At 47.7% G+C, this 23,357-nt stretch overlaps 1 protein-coding gene across 1 annotated transcript in view; it reads left to right on the forward strand.

Annotated features, from left to right (window-relative positions):
• Positions 1-233: 233 nt before the first annotated feature.
• LOC147900652 (Transducin/WD40 repeat-like superfamily protein) overlaps positions 234-23,357 on the forward strand; it is a 67,667-nt gene continuing 44,543 nt past the window's right edge. The window contains exons 1-6 of the mRNA XM_087375909.1: positions 234-740; positions 19,220-19,322; positions 19,467-19,574; positions 19,713-19,822; positions 19,952-20,059; positions 20,174-20,219. Of these exons, the coding sequence (XP_087232035.1) occupies positions 526-740; positions 19,220-19,322; positions 19,467-19,574; positions 19,713-19,822; positions 19,952-20,059; positions 20,174-20,219 (690 nt within the window). The 5' untranslated portion in view covers positions 234-525. The remainder of the gene's footprint in view (positions 741-19,219; positions 19,323-19,466; positions 19,575-19,712; positions 19,823-19,951; positions 20,060-20,173; positions 20,220-23,357) is intronic.

Consider the following 23,357-nt stretch of genomic DNA (forward strand, 5'->3'; position numbering starts at 1 on the left):
GTATGGAATAACAGATGCTACTTGCTTTCAATAAATATTGCAAAGTCAATGGACAATCATTCACAAATCCAAAAGCCTCCTAATTTTCCTTTCGTATCACACATCTTCACTAAGGGCTTGCTATGGTAGGAGCTCAAATAATCTCCCTAAGGTGTTTGTCCTAAACAAAAAACAAGATCATAAGGCCTACCCGAGATCGAAAAAGAAGACTAAGAATGGAAAAGGGGATAGAAAGCTGAGAGAGAGAGAGAGAGAGGGAGAAAGAGAGAAAGAGGATTCGAAGAGTTGGTGTGGCTCCACGCGGTGAGAATCCCACAAAAAAATGAGCTTTCCGAAATGCCCATCAGCTTCACTTAAGCGGTGACCATATATGGCAGGCCAAAAACGAGAAACGTCTCTAAGCCCCTTAAAGTAGCTTACCAACCGTTCCCTTTGAAGTTATTGGGCTTCAATCACAATTGCCTCGTTAGAATAGATTACTCAGCGCCTTGGGCTTCCGTAGCCCGATGAGTATGTTCGCGAGTCATGGCGAGACACGAGGAGAAATTGCCAACAAAAGAGGTCAACATTCTTCGAGGGCACGAGGGTGCGGTGCTGGCTGTCCGTTTCAACCGCGATGGTAATTATTGCCTTAGCTGTGGACGTGATCGGACACTTCGTTTATGGAATCCCCATCGAGGCCTGCAAATTAAGGCTTACAAAGCTCACTCTCGAGATGTACGGGACGTGGATGTTTCTCGGTGGGTAGCTGCGTGGTTTCTGATTCTAAGAACCAAAAGCACGGTTGGGAGCTTTTGTCGAAGTAATAAGAGGTTTTGTTATGTACTTTGTTTGCTGCGTCATGAATTGGCCATTGTGTGCTTGGAGCCTTCCCATTTGCTAGTTTTTTCAGCCCGTTCCATACGTCTTCTTCTGTGATGATGTTGTTTGTTGCTTTGATGGAAAAATCATGTTTTACTTCCTCTTCCCCCTCCCTTTCGCAGATGCTTTCCTCTCTTGAGGTTAATTTCCATCTAATTTCTGGGAAAACTTCTTGGGGTTTTGTTTGAGCTCCTCAAAAAGAGAGAGAGAGAGAGAGAGAGAGAGAGAGAGATGACTCGAGATGTGTTGAAGATCATAACCTTGGTTTTGTGTAACACGGCTCTTTCTCACTAAGATCTCATTTTTATTAACCACATGTGTATATTCTTCTATGTGAATTCTTGTGACATGACTTCACCTCCCGGTCGGGCATCTTCTCCTATCATGTGCACATCTTCATCTATAGTTCAGAGTACTCTCTTTTCATGGCTTGCATTGCTATCTCTAGTATAGCACTTGTCACCTTCGGTGTGACCCTTTCTGGACATAAGAGTTCTTATCGCCTTCAGTGCGATTTGTCGCCTTTAGCGTGACCAGTCTCCTTCAACGTGGCTCTATCACCTGGTTCATGGTTCACCTCTCGAATGACCTGGTTCACCTCGCGGTATCCAAGTGGGATCGATGGAGCGTCATACATTCTTCCTATCACTCCATGACCTACAACTCCTCAGCATCATCATTTTGATCAATAGGGTGCTACAAGCTCTGCAAGACTTACACGAGTCCTTGGTGACCAATTTTGAAATGATTCATGTAGTGTATCCCGAAGTTGTCACCGAGGAGGAAGCCATCTCCATCATCTTTAACGCTCCCACCACACTTACAGATGTTCCTAATCTTGATCCCACACACCCCACAAATCTCGCCCATCCCCTCAGCAACCTGCCAATCCTATCCTACCTCCCCTTCCTCGCACAAACCAACGTGATTACTACTCCAACACCTCCAACTCTAGTATCGCTAGTCGCTCTACTCGAGCCCACTCTGTATCTGAGAGATCTGGCCTCCAAGCTTGCTAGTCGAACCAAGGAGTCAAATAGAAGAGCCTTGGTGCGAGGATCGTGAAAGTGTGAGTAGATGCACTGTCTCTCCAGTTGGGTAAGTGAGGCGTAGCCCCTACTCAAACAGGCTTGCATCGCCGGTCTCATTGTGAAGATTAGGCCAAAGAAAACAACACCCAAGTAGGTACATGAGGAGACAATCTCAATTGACGTCCCATCGAATGTGAAATGCTCCCTGTGCATGGCTGCTCGAGACGTGTTGAAGATCATAACCTTGGTTTTGTGTAACATGGCTCTTTCCCACTACTATATACTAGATCATTATTTTTGCTTTCTTGAGATCTCATTTTTAGTGACCACATGTGTATATTCTTCTATGTGAATTCTTGTGACAGGATTTCAGATCCCAGCCGGGCATCTTCTGCTATCATGTACACATCTTCATTGACAGTTCAGAGTACTCTCTTTTCACGGCTAATCATCATGCATTGCTATCTCTAGTATAGCACTTGTCACCTTCAGTGTGACCCTTTCTGGACATCAGAGCTCTTATCGCCTTCAATGCGATTTGTCGCCTTTAGCGTGGCTCTATCACCTGGTTCACCTCTCGAATGACCTGGTTCACCTCGTGGTATCCAAGTGGGATCGATAAAGCGTCTAAGCCGTACTGAAAAGGAGGCAATCTATGAATGTGGAGCTCGAATCTCTCGAACTACTTACGTGTTTGTGTGTACCAGCCGCTCTCGTCTCCTCCATTTGTGAGACCCGGCCATAGCCAACCATGGCAGCCTACGTCGCCTTGATGTGCAGGATCTGTACTATCTGACTCGGTGTAGATAGGTGATAGTCTGAAAGGTTGCATCTAGCTACAACGGGGAAGCACTGAACTCGGCTTGAATGATATGGTGCAGCAGTGATGGCTTGCCCCGGATCATCCGCGAGAGCAAGAGAATTTGTAGTCGCTCTACTCGAGTGTTTGAGAGGTCTGGCCCCCAACAAGGGCTGCCATACATGCTTCTAGTTGAACCAAGGAGTCAAATAGAAGAGCCTTGGTCCAAGGATCTTGAAAGTGTGAGTGGATGCACTGTCTCTCCACTCTGGCAAGTGAGGTGTAGCCCCTACTCAAACGAGCCTGCATGGCCTGTCTCATCGTGAAGATCAGGTCAAAGAAAACAACACCCAAGTAGGTATATGAGGAGACAATCTCAATCGACGTCCCATCGAATGTGAACTGTTCCCTGTGCATGGCTGCTCGAGATGTGTTGAAGATCATAACCTTGGTTTTGTGTAACATGGCTCTTTCTCACTGCCATATATTGGATCATTATTTTTACTTTCTTGAGATCTCATTTTTACTGGCCACATGTGTATGTTCTTCTATGTGAATTCTTGTGACATTACTTCACCTCCCAGCCGGGCATCTTTTGCTATCATGTGCACACCTTCATCGACAGTATAGAGTACTCTCTTTTCATGGCTGATCACCATGCATTGCTATCTCCAGTATAGCACTTGTTACCTTTAGTGTGACCCTTCCTGGACATCAGAGCTCTTATCGCCTTCAATGCGATTTGTCGCCTCCAGCGCAACCAATCACCTTCAGCGTGGCTCTATCACCTTCAGTGTGATCTATCGTCTTCAGTACGGTCTTGTTTTGCCATCTCCAGCATGGCCTATGTTTATCATCTTCATTATGGTCTTTTTCTCTTTGCCATCTTCAGCATGGTCATGGATCTTCAGTATTTATCATAGTCACATCTAGTGATAGGATGTCGGAAGCTAGTGCATGGGGTAGACTTCACACCAGTGAAGTTACGAGTCGATTGACTACCTTAACGAGTCACCCTCCACCTGGTATTAAATTACCAACATGTCGTACGAGATTGATGACGCTTCGCACATCCACAAGGGTTCTCTATACTCGACCATTCCTTCGTGACACCTTCAACGGCCTTGGGGGTGAGCCTTGGTGTGTTGGGCTATGTTGCTTAGTGAATGAGGACGGATCTAGATTGCATAGCTTAGTGAGTTGGGAGCGATCTCAAAGCCCAATCCATGAGTATCTAGTTTCGAGAGTCTTTCAAGAGCTAAAAGTTGGTCTCAGTTTGGTAGAATTCTGAGTTGTCTAGAGTTAGATGCAATCCAGGGTTGAGTCCTAGTCCTCTAGATTAATTAACCTTGGTAATGTAATGAAGGGGAAAAAAGGGGCAATTTAGAGGACTTTTAGAGGCCTCTTAGGTGGGGAATGTGGAGGGACTATATATGTCCCCATCCACCCCTGTTTGTGTACCTTTGGATGTGACATCTAATCCTATCTACTCTTACCTCCTTCCTCCTACGTGTTGCCCACACTCTCTGTCCCAATCTCTCTCTATCTCTATTCCCCTCACTCCTCTCTTGCTCTTCCTTTCCTTCTACCCTTTTCCGTCCTCTCTCTCTCTCTCTCTCCTTTCCTCTTCCCCCTTTCTTGCTATCTCTGGCACTTCACCAATTCAGCCCCGGCCTCCTTCATTGCATTGGTATCAGAGCGCTTTCCTTGGGCTTTGTACTTGTCCACTACCTCCTTCATTCAAGGTTCGTTTGATGAAGATAAGTGTTGCTACTAGCGGTGTATCTACACGTAAAAAATAAAAAGTAATGGAGGAAAATCAGAGGCAAGACAAGGTGAGCTCCAGATCGTATCCCCTTTGAGCGCCAACCGAATCAATTCCAAGCAACTAGTCATGAACTGGCGTTGCTGCAAATGCCACACCCACGCCATGAGCCCTAAACGCACCCAGCCTGTTCCATCCGTTTACCTAGCCCAGCCCGTTCCGTTAGCCTAGCCGTTCCGTCCATTAATCCCAAGCCTAGCCGTTCCGTGCGTTTACCTAGTTGACACCGTCGCAGCACCATTCCGTCCATTTATCCCTGATGCGTGATCACTCGTCGAGCTTGCCTGTCGCCTGCTGCGTGATCATCTGTTAAGCCTCGCTTGCTATGTGATCCATCTGTTGCACGTTGCCTGCTCTGCGCCCGTGCGCCGTCCTATGCGATGTCCTCGCCGCCTGCAAACCTTAGCCTACAAGGTTGCTACCTAGGTTAGACTAACAAAGGGTTAGTTTGGTTGGTTAGGTTAGTAGTTAGCGTGTGGTTTAGGTTTGGTTAGGATTAGTTAACTTGAGTCAAGTTAGTTAGTTGGGCTTAGGTTAGATCAACTTTACTAGGGTGAGTTTAAGTCATAGTTAGGTTATGTTAGACTAACTACCTGTTCTAATTGTCCTAAAGGTCTTTAGGTCAGTGGACTAACTGCCCTAGGTGACCTAGGGACCCCCCCCCCCCCCCCCCCCCCAAAAAAAAAAAAAGAAAAAGAAAAAAAGAAGTCATAATTTCCAGCCTCTTTTTTAGGGGCCTTTCACAGCCCCGTTTGGAGTCATTTCGACTCCATTTTGAAGGCTCTTCATCGATTATCCTCTCGAGCTTCGCCACCGGACTTTTAGTTGTTCTACACACTAGTTGTCCACTTCTTTGTGCCCATTTCATTGCTTGCATTCGAGTTTCTCTCTTCCGGACAGCCACCATGCCACCCAAGCATGCCCCTCGAGATACATTGCGTGATAGTGACGAGGCTGCTCAGCATGAGCAATTGCCTTCCATAGTGGGTGCATCCATTGGTGGTATAGAGATCCCTACAACTCAGCCTCTCTCTCCTGCATCTCGAGAAGTGCTGGTAGCGCAGACATAGTTTTTGGATACCCTTGCTTCTATGCTCCAAGGTGCTTTCCGCCAGATGGGACAGGAGTTCAGCTAGCAGCTCACCACGGCCATGGCTATGCAGGATACGGCTCTTGCCCAGATGGGATAGTAGCTCGAGCGACAGATTGGCCAGGCTATGCAGGACAAGGGCAAGCAGCCTGCACCCCAGCAAGGGGACCACTCAGATAGTCAGGATGTGATTTTTGCTCCACGCAGGGGTTTTATGGCAGATGCCCATTGTTACCATGGCCATGGCTATGCAGGATACGGCTCTTGCCCAGATGGGACAGCAGCTCGAGCAATAGACTTACCAGGCTATGCAGGACAAGGGCAAGCAGCCTATACCCCAGCAAGGAGACCACTCAGATAGTCAGGATGTGATTTCTGCTCCACGCAGGGGTTTTATGGCAGATGCCCACTGTGCCTATGATGTCTTCTGGACTATTGCATGTATTCCAGCATGGGGATTATTTGGATGATGCATTCTCTGTGCCGCAGAGCACCTTCTTGCAGGATGTCAGGCCATCTTTTGGCTCACAGTTTTCTGCATCCATGCAGGCAGAGCCTTCTCTTTTGGGTCAACCCGTTGGAATGCATCCGGTTAGTGCTCCTTTCACTGCACCAGCGAGTATGCTTGGAGCTGGTTTTGGTTTATTTGGCAGCCCACACCTTGGGGATAGAGGTCAGTCCTCTTCTCATCCCTTTGGCATGCCATCATTCCGGAGAGATGCATTTGGCAGAGAGGCCCAGCCAGTTCATGCACCTATCGCTCCGTCAATGAGCACCTACAGCCAGACGCAGTCAGTGCATTAGATGGTAGTAGCTAATACGCAGCAGGGGGTGAGTGGTGGGCAGGAGGCCACTTTTGATGAGATGCTGGTAGATTTTTGCGTTTGTATAAGGCCCTAGCTGAGGCCATCAAACTTGAGATGTCCTTTTTCGATTATGTGAACCTCAAGCGTGATGATGAACGCACTTCTGGAGGTTACACACACAGGAATTATGCAGCCAAGGATATCGATGACAAACTCATAGTGCATAAGTTCAAAGGGGACACTCTCACACCTTGAGTTCATCTACCCAAAGATTATTTCCGCTTCTACCCAAAGCAGGATAAGGACTGCATGATCTTTGCGGGTATGCACATGCAGGACTATGCACATACTTGGTGGCGTTATATGAGGGACTCGCCTCAGCGGCCAGCCACATGGAAGGAGTTCAGGGAGTTCAAGGAGTTGATGATCACCACATTTGTATCCCTGCTCATATTGGAGCAATATCTAGCTGAATATTATGCATTATCGCAGACTGGTACTGTCCAAGAGTACTCGCTGCGCTTTTGGAGACTTTCCTCGTTTGTACAGGATGTATCCGAGAGAGGGAAGTTGCTGCGTTTCATCCAAGGATTGAGTCCTTCACTCGCTGCAGATGTAAATGCACATAACCCTCAAACAATTGAGCGTGCAGTCCAATTGGTAGAGGTGTTTGAACCCAAATATGCTAGCAAGTATAAGATGACAGCAGGCAGCGCATATGGGAATGCAAAGGAGGCTGAGAAGAAGCCTAAGGTGACTGATTGGCATGAAAGGAAATCAGCAGCAACACCACTTCCAAGGTTTCCCACTGTTACAGGCAGCAAGGTGCAATATGCTAAGCCATACAGGTCATTTGATGTTAAGCCAGGAGCTAAGCTAAGTGTTGGAAATGAAAAATCAGAATTTAAACAACACAGCAGGGCTATTATGGACAACAGAAAGCGGGCAAACTTATGTTTAAAGTGTGGATTTAATGGATGCTTCCGAGACCTCGGATGCCACTCATGATGATACAGAGGGTGCACAGGACGTGGAAGAAGCTCCAAGTACTGGAGCCACGAAGGGGGCTGATTTTCCCTTCGATCCTGGTGGTGCTATTGAACATAATATGCATGGTATCCAATCCAATGACACTCAACCCACCTGTGGCATGCAAGGCCGTTGGCCTATAGCCTTTCATGTGGAGCATCAGGTTGCTATGCCTTTTCATGCGCGAGAGGATGCAAGTGGAAATGCTCCTGTAGACGAGGAGGAGATCTATTGGGATGCGCAACAAACAATTTATGCTATCTCTTTTCATGCCTTGATGGGTGCTAAAAGTGCTGAAACTATCAGATTGAAAGGGCAAATTAATGGCAGGACTGTTCACATGCTTGTGGACAGCGGTAGCACTCATAGTTTCATCAATTCTAAGACCTTACAGAAGGTGGGACTGATTGCTACTGAGATTGATCATGGGCTGAGAGTAGAGGTGGCAAATGGACAGCATTTGGTCAGTAAATTTTGTTGCCAAGATGCAAGGATCAAGCTCTTTGAGGATTAGGATTTTGCTAGGGATCTCTTGGCACTGGATATTGGCCCAACAGATGCTGTCTTGGGTTGTGATTGGTTAAAAACTTTGGGTAAAATCAGCATGGATTTAAGTGCCTTATCACTCAGCTTTGTCCACAAGGGTAGAATTGCAGCATTGCAAGGCATTGCCACTCCTAAATTGCAGGTCATTTCAACAAGGCAGTTGACTACAGAGCTCAGGAAGGAGCATGCCCTCTATGCATTGAATGTGTTAGTATCTCAGGGGGGTAGCATTCCCCGTGTTGAGGATTGTGATATGCAGCAGTTGCTCTCGGAGTTTGCCGATGTATTTGCTGATATATCCCAATTGCCTCCCAAGAGGGATGTGGATCATGCCATTGTCCTAGAGGCTGGCAGTAAGCCCATAAACAAAGCCCCAGACCGTCTCTCTAAGGTTGAGCAGGAGGAAGTGGCAGTACCGGTGCGGGAATTGCTTGAGAAGAACGTCATCTCTCATAGCACTTCTCCTTTTGCCTCCCCAGTGCTTCTGGTGAAGAAGAAAGATGGATTGTATTGCATGTGCATTGATTCTAAGGATCTAAATAAGGCCACTATCAAGAACAGGTTTCCAATCCCCAGGATAGATGATCTGTTGGATGAACTCAAGGGTGCTCAGTTTTTCACGAAGATAGATTTGAGGTCTGGTTACCATCAAATTAGGGTGAAAGAAGGAGATGAGCACAAGGCAGCTTTTCGCACAGAACAGGGCTTGTATGAATTCAAGGTGATGCCGTTTGGATTGACTAATGCACCGAGTTGGAGCTACCCAGTACCTCCAAGATCCATGATGTTTCCATGTGTCTTTGCTGAAACCACGTGGGACAGGATGTCCATGTTCTTCTTGAGTTGCCACCTATGGATGAGGAGGGCCACATCCTCTATGTTCCAGAGCGCATCATGGGTTTCAGAGACCATGTACTCCGCAACAAGGTCTACAAAGAGTATCTTATTAAGTGGCGGGGACTCACTGAGGATGAAAATTCATGGCAGCCAGAAAGCATTGTCAAGGACCACCCCTATCTCCTAACGGGCTGATCAGTAGTTGCTGTTTGTTGCACTCTTTTTGGACAACTATGCTGTAAAATTTTGAGGGCAAAATTCTATGGGAAGGGATGGCTGGGGATGGCTGTAATGAAGGGGAAAAAAGGGGCAATTTAGAGGACCTCGAGAGGCCTCTTTGGTGGGAAATGTGGAGGGACTATATGAGTCCCCATCCACCCCTATTTGTGTACCTTTTGATGTGACATCTAATCCTATCTACCCCCACCTCCTTCCTCCTACATGCTGCCTACACTCTTTATCCCAATCTCTCTACCCCTCACTCCTCCTCTCTCTCTCTCTCTCTTCCTCTCCCTCTACCCCTTTCCCTCCTATCTCTTTTTGGACTCTTTTTGCACTCTTTTTGGACAACTATGCTGTAAAATTTTGCACTCTTTTTGGACAACTATGCTGTAAAATTTTGGATGTTTGTTGCACTCTTTTTGGACAACTATGCTGTAAAATTTTGAGGGCAATTTTAAAGTATCAGACTCGGCTGAGCTGCTGCTCCTCCCCGTTCCCCTGCTGCTCCCCCTCCCTCAGCCCGTCCCTCCCTCTCTCCCCTCAGCCTGTCCCTCGCCCCCTCCCTGCTGCTCCGCCCCCTCCCCCTTCCTGCTGCTCCGCCCCCTCCCCCTGCCTGTCCCTCGTCCCCTCCCCCTGCCTTTCCGCCCCCTCCCCCTGTTCCGCCCCCTCCCCCCTGCTGTTCCGCCCCCTCTCCCTGCTTCCGCCCCCTCCCCCCTGCCGTTCCGCCCCCTCCCCCTGCCTTTCCGCCCCCTCCCCCTGCTTGCCCTTCGCCTTCCCCCTGCTGTTCCGCCCCCTCCCTGCCTGCTCTCCCGCCCCCTCTCTTCCTCTCAGCCCTCTCCCTACCTCTCAGCCTGCTCCCCCCCGCCTCCTCCCTGCTTCTCTGCCCCCTCCCCCCCCCCCCTCTCCTCCCCTCCTGCTTCTCCCTCTCCCTCTCCTTCTTCTCCACTCCCTCTCAGCCCTCCCCTCCAGCCCCCCCTCCCTCTCTCTCAGCTTGCCCCTTTCCCCTCTCAACCCCTCTCCTCCTTCCCTCCCCTTCCCCCCTCCTTGCCTCCTTGCCTCCTTTCCCCTCCTTCTGCCCCCTTTTCTCCCGCAGCTTTTTTGGAACGGAAGGAGCCTTTAATTTGTTAGAGTTGGCCTCCTCACCTTGATTGGCGATGGATACCCCGTCAGCCAATCCTACTCCACCTCCACCGGCCGTGAAAACTATCACTTTCTCTAAAGACGAGTTGTAGCAGCTCAAGAAGGATGTAGAGATTGAATGCTCTACCACGTTGCTAGCACGCATCTTCGGGTCTCACCCCTCCAGATCCCAAGCCAGAGACTGGATGCTTGCGGCTCTCCCCCCAGACCTCACTCCACGATTGTTAGATGTCCGTCTTCTGGGACGAGGTTTTTTCTTGGTTGTTTTTGACACTCCAGAGGCTGCGAGCACTGTGCTCAAGGCTGAGTTTTTACACCTGGGACACAGGAAGATCTTCTTTGAAGCCTTTCACATTGGTTTCGACCCAGTAGAGGTAGATAAGAAAATCTTCTCGCCCTTCATCAGGTTCCCCGGGCTTCCCCAGGTTTACCATCGACTTCTTTCTGTTATTGGGGAGCATTTTGGCGCAGTTGCTGAGATCCCACCCCTCCCTGGGTTGCCATTGACTGCAGCAGAGGCAACCAAGGCTGATGGGGTTCCTAGAGTTAGGATCCTTTGCAAGGATCCTAACCTCAAGATGGATCACGTTATGATCCAGCGCCCGGATGGTTTTTTTTTTTCGCAAGAGAGTGGAGATTTCAGGTAGGCAGGACCAGTGCAGGATTTGCAGGACCTCGGGACACTTTGCCAGGGATTGCCCCAGGAAGAAGAAAAGGCCCAAGAAGCCCTCTGGTACAGCTACCGCCCCAGGGCATCGACAGGGGGGACAGGGGGTGGATTAGACCCTGCACTTGCCCCTCGACCTCGACAGAGGGGTGGTACAGGTCCAGCTCCTGCTCCTCGTCCTTCGCTTGGCGGTCCTCCTCAGTTAGGTGGTGGTACAGGTCCAGCACCTATTCCTCGGCCTCGACAGGGGGGTGGTACAGGTCCTTCACCTGCTCCTCGACCCCCACCTCCCTCAGGCACACGCGGCGCTCTACAGTGGGTTCCAGTACGTGTGCAGGTCCCTCCCTCAGTTCACGAGGGTACCTTAGTAGACTCTGCTTCACCTCGAGCTGTCCCTCCTGTCTCACCTTGCATAGTCCGAGACGCTGAAGCTTCGACCTCCTTCCCAGTTGCAGCTTCTTCCTTAGATCCAGCAGTGCCAGATGCTCCTCTTGAGGCAGGAGAGATCTCCGCGGCTGGGCAGACACAGGATAGAGAGCATTCCTCACTTCCTCCCTTGGATAGGGGGAAGGGGATAGCTTACACTATTGATCCTCTTCCCTCACAAGGGATCCTTCACACTCCGGTGTCTGGCTTGCTCCACAGGAACTCGTTTTCAGCCTTGGCAGAGAGTTCAGATTTCCCAGAGGAGGAGTTTGTGCCCGCTACTTTTGGGGAGCCAGTGGTTGGGTTTCCTATTGACAGGGCTTCTTCTTCAGGTGCCAGGATTCTTTCCCCTGTTGATTTTCCACCACTTGGTTCCATCCCTCCCTCCTCGAGCAGGAGGTCTTCCCCTGTTGAGGGGTTTGTTTCCGCCACTAGGTCGGGTAAGGTGTTCCACTCTACATTCTCCCGTCGATGAGGATTATCAGTTGGAACATACAGGGCCTAGGTGGCGTCCCACATCGCCGCCGTAGACAGCTGATCTGGGATCAGCTTCATCCAGGTGTTACTGGGGGTTCCATTGATATATTATTTATTCAAGAGCACAAGCTGGATTATAGAGATTGTGCCAAGTCAGGCAAGTTGCTTTCTGGCCATACTTTTTGGTCGCCTGCCTTGGGTACCAGGGGAGGCACTTCTATTTCAGTTTCGCAGTCGGTTCTCCCCTTAGTTGTTGGGCACGGAGTCATTATCCCCTCTAGAGCTCAGTGGATTATTCTTTTGATTGGAGGGCGTAAGGTTGGCTTCCTTAACCTATATGCCTCCAACATTAGAGGGGAACGTGTCCTTATGTGGAAGACTTTGCTCTCCTGGGCCCCCATTGTGGATTCATGGGTGATTGGAGGTGACTTTAACATGGTCGAGTTACCGTCAGACAAAAAAGGGGGTAGAGAAGGCGGACTTCACTCTTTGGAGAGAGCAGCTTGGGATGCCTTCCTTTTCCATTTCTGTGGCAGAGATACTTGGTGTGATGATGCCTTTCTTATTCAGCCACAGTCCCTCCTGTTCTCTTGGTCGAGCAGGAGGCAACAGATGCCTATTCATGCACGCATTGACAGATTTTATGTAGATGACTGGGCACTAGACAGAGGTGGATCGGTATGCATTGCTGCGGGGGTTTCCACTTCAGACCACTTCCCTGTTGTGCTGGCTATCTCAGAGCCTCACTTGAGAGGCCGGTCTGCCAGCATCAGGATTCCAGATGCCTTTTACACAGAGGAGGACCTTACAGAGGCAGCCCTACAGATATGGTTTGCTCATGTCCAGGGTGGGCAGCCACATCCATCACATGTAGCCGCTGCCCTTTCTGGTATTAGCGACTTTTACTGCTCAGTTGCTTGTACCAGGAGACGAGATATTCTCAGATGTGAGATTGGTGTTCGCCAGCAGTTGGCAGCTTTGCAGAGGGAAGAGCAGAAACGGCCTTCAGATGCTTGGATTCAGGAGCGCCTTGCTGCAGCAAGGGCTCATCTGCAGTTATTGCTTGATCAGAGAGCAGAGTATGCCTTTCATGCACGGGAGTCCTTCTGGATTCAGATGGGTGGTAGAGTCAATAAACACTTTTTCTCTACTCTTGGCCCTAGACATAGTAGAGAGAGTGTATCCCAGCTTATTGACTCACATGGGGTTTTACAGACAGAGCCTGATGATGTCTTACGCATAGCTTCAGATTTCTATGCCACCCTCCTTACTGCTGATCCTGAGACACACGATAGAGAGGATGCTAGACAGGCTATTTGGCAGAGTATCCCTGTGTTGGTGAATCCGGATATGCATGTTCTACTCGACGCACCTTTCACCAACACAGAGTTTAGGACTGCACTTTCAGCCCTTCACAAGGGCAAGTGCCCAGGTTTAGATGGCCTCACCCCGTCTTTTTTCATTGCATTTTGGGATATGATTGGAGACTATATTACTTCAGCCATGCAGGCCATTTGGGACTCTGGCGAGATGCCTGGGTCGCTTACAGAGGGTCTCATCCACCTTATCCCAAAAGGAGGTAGCAGAAATTTATTGTCCCAGTGGAGGCCTATCACACTTCTGGGGACTTGTTACAAGATTCTGGCCAAGGCTATCAGCCTCCGATTGCAGCCACTTCTCCCTGATCTTATTCATGACACTCAGACGGGTTTTGTGCATGGAAAAGTATTTTTGATAACATTTTTTCTTTCTGGGAAGCTTCAGAGTGGGCCATGCAGTGGCCAGAATCTTGCCATTCTACTATTGGATTTTGAAAAAGCTTATGACAGAGTAGATTGGAGTTTTTTGGAGGGCACCCTTCTACGCTTTGGATTCACTGATGTTTGGATCAGAGGTGTTGCCTCTTTGTACAGATCAGCCCATAGCGAGGTACTTATTGGTGGGGTAAGGGGTGAGAGATTTCAGATTTCGAGATCAGTCCGTCAGGGATGCCCCCTTGCTCCTTTCCTTTTTTTGTTCGTGGCCGAAGCTATGAGTATCTATGTTAGATCTCAAGCTGACATCTTTGGGCTGAGACTTCCCATCAGAAGAGAAGAGGAGCTACTTGACAGTGAGTTGGCTGACGACACAGCGATTTATTTGGATGCCTCTCCACAGACGCTCACTTCTTTCAGGACAGCATTGGATTTATTTTGCTTGGCGGCAGGGGCGCAGATAAATTGGCATAAATCCAATGGATTTTGGATCAGTGATGAGGACACTCTAGTTTGGGGGCTTGACATAGGGTTCACTTGGGTTCAGAGGGGTGTGCCTATCAGGTATTTGGGCTGCCAGGTCGGCTTGGGTATTTCTATCACGCAGCAGTTTGCTCCCGTGTTGGAGAGCATCAGAAGGAAGCTTCTCTTTTGGAGCTCAGCCAAGCTGGATCTTGCCTCTAGAGTTGTGGTGGTCAACCAGGTCCTCTTGGCCACAGCCTGGTTTATATGTTCATGTTGGTGCCGTTCTAGGGACTGCATCATTCAGCTCAGAAGACCGATCAGGAACTTTCTCTGGAGTGGGCTTGATGGCACAGCAGATGCCTTAGTCAAGGTGGCTTGGGAGACCCTCATCCTCCCTACACAGGATGGGGGTCTCAATATTATTGATCCAGATTTACAGTGCAGAGCTTTACTTTGCAAGATGGTGGTGCGAGGACTTATGCCAGGACAGGAACCGTGGAAGGACTTTCTTATCAGCAGCATACAGAGGTGCACACCTTCCTCAGGAGGAGACTGGATGAGCAGTGTTAGATGGATCTTCACCACAGCACACCTCAGGTCACCTTCGTCCCCTCTCATGGTTGCCATTCTGAAAGCTTGGGCCAGTTTCAGAAGCTCTCTTCGGAGGATTCCTCCTTCCTCCCGAGAAGAGATTGATAGGCAGCCCATCATGTGGAACGACATTATTTTAGATGATCTTGGCAGGCCACTGGGTGCCTCACTCTACATGCAGTGGGCCAGGTGGGAGAGGGGACCTGCTTCTTCTTTGGGATCTTGGAAAGCTTTCCGTAGGCTTCCAGAGGAAACCAAATCAAGGTTGACAGGACATCTCAGAGGGAGTGCAGGGAGGATCTTGCAGATTGAGGCAGCCCTTCCAGAGGCTTGGATAGACACAGATGATATGCCACTCACTTCCTCCACTTGGGCAGGTACTTTCTCGAGAGGCGGGGTTCCGCTTCAGGTCCCTGCTTTCCGAGATGCACAGGAGGATGCTTTGGTTTTTAGTGTCCAGGATGGTGGCAGATTGCTCAGGTCCACAGAGGACATCTTGCTTGAGTCTGCTTTTCAGCCTATCAAGGTTGTAGGTCTTTTGATGCAGGGATCAGATTCAGAGTGGTTCTTAGACCCTGACTCCCAGCTACTCTCCACCGGGTCTTGGAGGCTCTGGCTCTATGGAGGAGTTCCCATCAGGTATTTACAGTGGGACCCCGGAGAGTGGGAGTGGATTGACGCGGGGCATCGAGAGAAGAGCATCCCCTTCTTTCGTTACACGGTCAGTAATGCCAGGAGATTTCAGCTCAGTAGTAGAGGTTGGAGACCCTCCAGAGTTCCTCATTGGGAGACTTTTGGTATTACTGCGGATCAGCAGAGGTACTTCTGGAGGAGGCTCTGGAAATCCCACAGGAATAGAAAGATCACTATCTTCTTTTGGCTTTCTATCCATGGAGGGATTGCAGTGAACCTTTGGAGGTCCAGATTCGGAGCCGACCCTACTTGCCCTCGTTGCCTTTCTGCTTCGGAGTCTATTCAGCATTGCTTATGGGATTGCAGACAGGCGAGATTGATTTGGATGGGGATAGCCAGGATCTTCAGTCACTTTGCCCATTCCCCACTTTTTATGACTTGGGGCTCGGTGGCTTGGCTTTCTCTTACAGGACCTCAGGTTTTCTATGAGGGAGTTGACTCCTCTCGGGCCATTTCGGTTCGACATCATCGGGTTGAGTTTTGTTCGTTGGATGTGGTACCACACCGTCCTTTTACAGCTGTACATGCCTCTGTGGATACTTCTTGGGAGATTCTAGCGAGCATAGCAGCCTGGCATATCTGGAGAGCCAGATGCACAGAGGCTATGGAGGGTACTCAGGTTCATCCCTCGCACACATTGGCTAGTATCTGGACAGACATCGTACACACTCTGATGGCCGTATGGACGGGTATGCAGGGGGACTCCCGTGCAGCCTCAGCTAGGAGGGCTTCTTTCTTCAGGGAATGGAAGGATTCTCCTTTCTTCTCTGAATCTACTACAGGGTTGAGATGGCACTTTCAGCCTCAGCCTTGGCTTCTTTCCACCTCACTCTGAGGGGTTTTTTAATAAAAAACTCCTTCGATTGAACCCATGTGCTATGCTTACATATTTATGAGTGAACTCCTCGAGCTATTTGTCTTTAATCATGATCTATTCCGCTTTGAGCTTGCTCTCGCGGGTTTTTGTTCTTACTTAATAGAAGTCTTTTTCATGGGAAAAAATTTTGAGGGCAAAATTCTATGGGAAGGGATGGCTGGGGATGGCTGTAATGAAGGGGAAAAAAGGGGCAATTTAGAGGACCTTTAGAGGCCTCTTTGGTGGGAAATGTGGAGGGACTATGTAAGTCCCCATCCACCCCTATTTGTGTACCTTTTGATGTGACATCTAATCCTATCTACCCCCACCTCCTTCCTCCTACATGCTGCCTATAATCTTTATCCCAATCTCTCTACCCCTCACTCCTCCTCTCTCTCTCTCTTCCTCTCCCTCTACCCCTTTCCCTCCTATCTCTCTCTCTCCTCTTTCCTCTCCCCTCTCATCTTCCCCCTTTCCTGCCATCTCTGGCGCTTAACCACTGTCCACCCTTTTGGTTCATGGGGCAAGTATTCTTCATGTATTTCACTTTTATCAATCACTACGCTTTCTTTTACGCGCTGATTTTCTCGCATTCAATTCCGTTTTTTGTCTTTTAGGTTACGAGAAAGTGATTTTCAGATTTCACTTTCTAAAACTGATTTTATTTATACTGAACATGTTCCCTTTGATTTCCAAAGTTTCTAACCTTGTTTAGATTATGTCAGTCATATGTACATTTGAGTCCCACTTTGAAAAGAAAGATCATTGTAATAGTCCTTTATTTGAGTCTTGGTCTAGAACTCTGGATTTCCAAGAGGGGGTTTTGTCCAAAGATGTGTACTACCATTGTAGTGAGGCTAAGCATCATTGAATTAAAAAAAAAAACAATTGGGTTTACCTAGTTGGGGGGAGCGGCCTCATACTTACCCAATCAGGTGCCGGTGTACTTATCTCTATCTGTTTTATTTTCTTGTTGTTATGTGGTGTGAATGCATTTAAAGTTGTGGTATTTTAATGTGGAATTTATAAAAGTTCTAAAATTCTATATTCGATTGGAAATCATGCTTCCGTGTAAGCACGACTCTGACGTTTTGCCAAGGCTGACCTTCAAATCGTGTCTCACAAAAAGTATGCAATGCATCCAAGTGTCAATATCACATCCTCTACGTTTTGCCAAGGTTGACCTTGAAATCGTGTGTCTCGCAAAACGTATGCAATGCATCCAAGTGTCTCTGGAGCCCCTCCGGAGAAGAGGACATCAATACCATGTCCTCTGCGTCTAAGAGGATCTGAACCAAGGTACCAGCGAGAGAGCAGTCAGTCCCCTATAATGTCCTTGAGCTCGTCTATGTAGAGGCCAAACAAGATTGGTGATAGCAGGCAACCTTGTTTGACACCAATGGTGTTCATAATCTCCTTTGTCCACCTGGCACCTGTCCGAACTCGGCCTGAGACTCTCTCATATAGTGCCATAACTGCCCATACGATCTTCTGGTCATATCCTAGCTCCTGCAGGTGCCTAATGAGGCGGGCCCGTGTTTAGGGCTTTGTGGAAGTCCACAAAGCAACCGTAAACGCTTTGCTTTCGTGATCTGGCCTCCTCTATGATGCTCCGGAGTGTGAGTACATGATCCATGGTCCCATGATCCCGTTAGAACCTAACTGCCCCTCTGACTTGAGTCCTGCATCTTTGTGAACCGGCTGACCTCTGTGTCAAGCACTGATGCACAGATCTTGGACATGACTTGTTCAATCATAATGGTCCTGTAGTTTCCTGGGCTCATGGGATCCCATGCCTTGTGAATAGGAGTGATAGTGTTAAGGGTCCAAGTGTGTGGGAAGCCAAGGCAAATTGTGTCATTGAATAGCTTAGCTAGGATTAGGGCTAGGATGCCAATTCCATATGCAACAAATTCAGTGCAGAGCCCTTCGTGATCTTTCGCTTGGCCATTGTGAAGTTTCAATGCTGCGTCCTTGACGCCACCTCTAGTAAGCAGAGTGCAAGTGGTGGGACGGGGTGAGTGAGAGAGATCAAGGGCAGGTTGGTGGGGGACATCATAATGGCTGCGTGCATATGTGTGCCAAACTTGGGTGTTGGTGAGAGGTGAGGGTGATTTCCGCTCAAGGAACTTGCACCAAAAATCCTTGGAGTTGTTACTAAACAAGGCGTTTAGTAACATATATATATATATATATAGAGAGAGAGAGAGAGAGAGAGAGAGAGAGAGAGATGCATACGGAGAGGGTGTTATGGCTGCAACTGTAGAGTATTGAGTCCTGATAGTTGAGGTTGATGGAGTGGAGGGGGATTTGGAGGAGAGGGTAGGCCATTCCATTTTCTTTAGAACTCCCTAGCTAAACCTAACCCCCGAGTTAGGCTGGGGGTTTAGCCTAACTCGGGGTTAGAGACCCTAGGAGCTTGTTGCAAGAAAGTACGAGAAAGTATGGGGCTGGTATGACGGACTGGTACGGGATGTACAGAAAGGGTACATCGGACTGCACAGATAATGTACGATGGGTTACGGGACTGTATGGCGAGCTGTACGGATGAGTTGCGGAGCTGTACGGTGGACTGTACGGAGCTGTACGGCGGATGTGATACAGATCTGGACGATGTACGAGACGACGGGCTGTGGTACGGAGGTACGAACGGCGGGCTGTGGTACGGCGCTGTACGACGGGCTGTGGTATGGGGGGAGAGAAAGAAAGATGTATTAACATCTGCAAGAGGCCTCGCGGGCCTATGAGACAAAGTGCGAATCCAAGAAGTACCTCATACAAGTCACTGAGGGTTGAAGCAAAGGGTTCACTAAGACCCTTCTGAGAACTGAAAGCTGAAAGCCGAAAACTGAAAGCAAAAGCTAAAATGCTAACATGCTCAGCTAGTGAACAAAATACTAGAGTAGCAAAGTAACAGAAGCGTGTCAGGCACTTAGGGCTAGCACTCCTAGTACATGTTCAGGTTCCATATATCCAAGAAACCTGGTGGCACTGAGATGAGATGAGATGAGATGAGATGAGATGAGAGAGAGAGAGAGAGAGAGAGAGAGAGAGAGAGAGGTGATTTCTCAACGTAGATGTTTGTTACATGACTATGTTTGTAGAGACAATTCAAAGCTGTGCTCATGTGGAGGAGACCGACAGTTGTTTTATTGGGATGTCTCTACAGGCCGGGTTATTCGCAAGTTCCGTGGTCATGATAGCGAGGTCACTTTGATTTAATTTTCTTACAAATGTCCCTTTTCATATCCTAATTTGTTACATTTTACTAACACAAAATAAAGGATGAGGAGCATCTGATAGCAAGCTATAGGTATGTTAAAGCCACTGGCCCTACTTTGTTATGTGCAGGTAAATTCTGTGAAATTTAACGAGTACGTTTCAATAGTCATCTCTGCTGGCTATGATCGCACCATTAAGGCTTGGGACTGTCGATCTCAGAGTCTGGAGCCAGTTCAGGTAGATGTTTTGATATTGTTTAATGCTTACAAATACTTACCAAGTCCGAGGTGACTTTACTTCAGAGATCGAAACGCTTAGTAATCTAATGTATCTTCCAACCATAGACCGCTGATATGATTTTCTTGATGTTGGCAGACAATGGACACATTTGCAGATAGTGTTACATCCTTGGTTGTCACAGACACAGAGATCATAGGTGGTTCTGTGGACGGGACTGTCCGCACTTTTGACCTTCGTATTGGCAGGTATTGAATGGTGTGACATTGGCTGGACATGAGTATCAGTTAAAATCAAAATAGTTAAGTTTACGATGAAGTCAGTCTGGCAATTGTGATATGTTGGTAACAGTTCTGTATTTGTCATTTTGATTCTAGCGAGGTTGTGGATAACCTGGGGCAGGCAGTCACAAGTATCTGTCTGTCAAATGACAAGAAGTGCATCTTAGCAGCCTGTATGGACTCTACCCTTCGGCTGATTGAAAGGTCTTCTATATCAAATTCTTCTTAGGCTGTGTTTTTATTAAGCTTAGTGTAGCTGTACTCCAGTGTGAGCAAGATTTTGACAAAAATTTCTGGCTCTGAATGAATCCTTTCAAGGTCCACTGGAGATCTGCTCCAGGAGTACAAGGGACACATATGCAAGGTAGGGGTTCATTTTGTAAAATTTTAGATTTTCTGGTTTTATTGTGAGCTTTAATTTTTTATAAAATATGGGCTATTGAAAGAACTTTTGGAACCTGGATGTTGTCTGCATGAACTGGATTAATTGTTTGTATAAATTTTTTTGATACTGAGAACTTCTCTATAACCTTTGTCATAGGAGAAGTAGGGTCTCTGCTCTTGATTTTCTTGATTGTAAAAGTGCTAACTTCGTGCCAAGCCAGTTCACCTTATACCTCTAGAAAAGAGTATAGATATTATGAGGGAGAGATGGTAACTCTGTTTAAGGCGCTCACTGGCTGAACCTGGCATACACGTGTGGAAGCAAAACAAAATTTCCTTTGGAGGAGGTGAATGAAAAGTTCGTATAGCTGTGGTGCTTTTTGTGAGCAACAGACAGTCCACATTTTTTTGCTTGAATAAAGGCATCAAGGATGCCTTCTCTCTTTTGTCAACTATAGTGCAACTTATAAACACAATTTTAGTTTATTTTTACTAAAATTGCATTCATGAACACAATAACAGTGAAGGCAAATTATTGCAGACTAGGCTATTTAGAATTTTATGCTCTAAATATGTGAGAATGAGTACGAGATTACGAAGTAACTTCTTGTCTTGTTTTGATGTCAACTTTGTCCAAGTTGCGGCCTGCTGGTATTGAGATAATTCTTTCTATCTTAAATGGTGCGTTGCCCAATCATCTAGATTTAGATTTAGATGTTCGTTTGGGAGAGACTAAAATGAAATCGTTTAGACTTCACAAGCAGTTGTAGCTTGAATGAAGAGATTTGGACTACTTTTTGATTAGCCTTCTCCTTTAGTGCTGGCCTTCGTCATGGCTGAGTTTGCCCTTCACCTCCGGAGTGCCGATAGAAACTCAGTACGAAGACTTTGTATAAATGGATGCTCAAGTATGTGTGGGTGTGTGGATTTGTATGTGTGAGAGCATACTTTTATACTATGGTCTACACCCATTGTTGGGCGCTGATGACGTCAGTGGGGATGTCATAGTAGCTAGTCCCTACTATGCGTGATGGAGTTTATGGTTTTTCAATCTTATGAGTGACTATCGTGAGATTGAAACTGCACTATGTTGTGTTTTTAGAGGATGAGTTTGAGAATGTTCCTGGATTCATCTAGGTATATGCTTTTGCCGTATTAGCGGACATGCAAATTTCACCTTGTGAAGTTTTCGTCCAAGTTGCGGCTTGCTGGTATTGCGATAATTCTTTCTATCTTAAATGGTGCATTGCCCTATCAGCTAGATTTAGATCTAGATGCTCATTTGGGAGAGACTAAAATGAAATCGTTTAGACTTCACAAGTAGTTGTAGCTTGAATGAAGAAATTTGGACTACTTTTTGATTAGTTTTCTCCTTTAGTGCTAGCCTTCGTCATGGCTGAGTTTGCCCTTCACCTCCGGAGTGCCGATAGAAACTCAGTACAAAGACTTTGTATAAATGGATGCTCAAGTATGTGTGGGTGTGTGGATTTGTATGTGTGAGCTCTACACCTATTGTTGGGCACTGATGATGTCAGTGGGGATGTCATAGTAGCTAGTCCCTGCTATGCATGATGGAGTTTATGGTTTTCAATCTTATGAGTTACTATCGTGAGATTGAAACTGCACTATGTTGTGTTTTTAGAGGATGAGTTTGGGAATGTTCCTGGATTCATCTAGGTATATTGATGTCAACTTTTTACTTACGTCCCCCCTTTTTCTGTCATTTTTTTTGATGTAATAAATGGTTAGAACAAGGGCTAGTTCCCCTATTTAAAGAGGGAGGAGGCCAAGTCTGCCCCGCCTCCATGTGCTGGTCCCACCAGCCTTCCTGTAGGGCTGATCAACCCATCATATGGGCCACCAGGGCCTATGTAGCCCGACCTCCAGCGCTAGGACTGGCCTTTGTAGGGCCCCCTATAACAGCCCTATTAGCCTCTTTATTAAGGTGTTGCCACAGCCATGGCCCCCATTTTGCCACCTATGCTGGCCTTATCCGTACTACATGGGAGAGATGGATCTGTAAGTATCTTGGGGCCGGGATTGTAACGGGCCTTCGGGAACTCCCAAGGGCGGTGAACAGTTAATAACCAGCAGACACCCACTTAGAACTTTCCACAGCAAACCAAATCAACTTAGAACACAACAAGCTAGATCGCCTCCGTCTTGCACCGGACACCAGAATGGCCCTAAAGTTAGCGCCCCTTTTGGTATTTATTTATCTTTTATTCAGAAGGCTTGCAAGTACAAGAATAGCACCGCAGTGCATCAGCCCATAGTCAGCCAACTGAATAATCCGATCACAGGCACTTCCGTCTTGCTATGCAATCACAACAAAAGGCATCCCAGTCCAGTGCAACATTTCATGGCAGCCCTTCTTTTGAATCTGGGTGAGGGTTCTAACGTGGCAGCTCTGATACCCACTTGGGGAGTCCTGGTAGGAGAGAAATCAGCCCAATCTGTCTTGGTAGCTCTGAATACCCGTCAAGGGAGTCCTAGCAAGACAGAGGCCAGCAAAACAGCTCAATCTGTCTTGATAGCTTTGAATACCCATCAAGGGAGTCCTAGCAAGACAGAGGCCAGCAAAACAACTCAATTTGTCTTGGTGGCTCTGAATACCCGTCAAGGGAGTCCTAGCAAGACAGAGGCCAGCAAAACAACCACACCTGGCTACTCCTGGCAAACAGAAAGGCTAGCTGCACAAAGCAAAAGGATCTGAAGGTTCCAAGGCAGTAGGAAAGATCCCGAAAAGCAATCAACTGATCGGAAAGCTCAGGAAAGCTTGGGAAATCAGCAAACATGGAAAAACGAAATTCCGGTGGCACTCTGGCAGGTGAAAATCAGTGAAAGCAACCCTAGAAAACCTGCTAGAAGAGAATTGCCAAGTTTGGAAGCAAATCGAGTTGCTTGGCAGCTCCAAACTGCCTGAAAAAGTGCGATTTTGATAGGCACCTAGCCTAAAAAGCTCCTGGAAGAAGTGCGAATCAGATTTGGGCCTCTGGGGAGGCATGAACAGTAGGCATGCAGCAAAAACGAACTGATTTGGAGGCTCCTGGCACAAAAACGAATTTCGTTTTTGAGCTTCTGGCAGCCCTAGCAGCCCACCAACAGCCCACGGACT

This window comes from Dipteris shenzhenensis, chromosome 6 (assembly GCF_047967505.1).
Source record: "Dipteris shenzhenensis isolate YYH24624 ecotype China chromosome 6, Dip_SZ_1.0, whole genome shotgun sequence".
Classification (NCBI taxonomy): Eukaryota; Viridiplantae; Streptophyta; class Polypodiopsida; order Gleicheniales; family Dipteridaceae; genus Dipteris; species Dipteris shenzhenensis.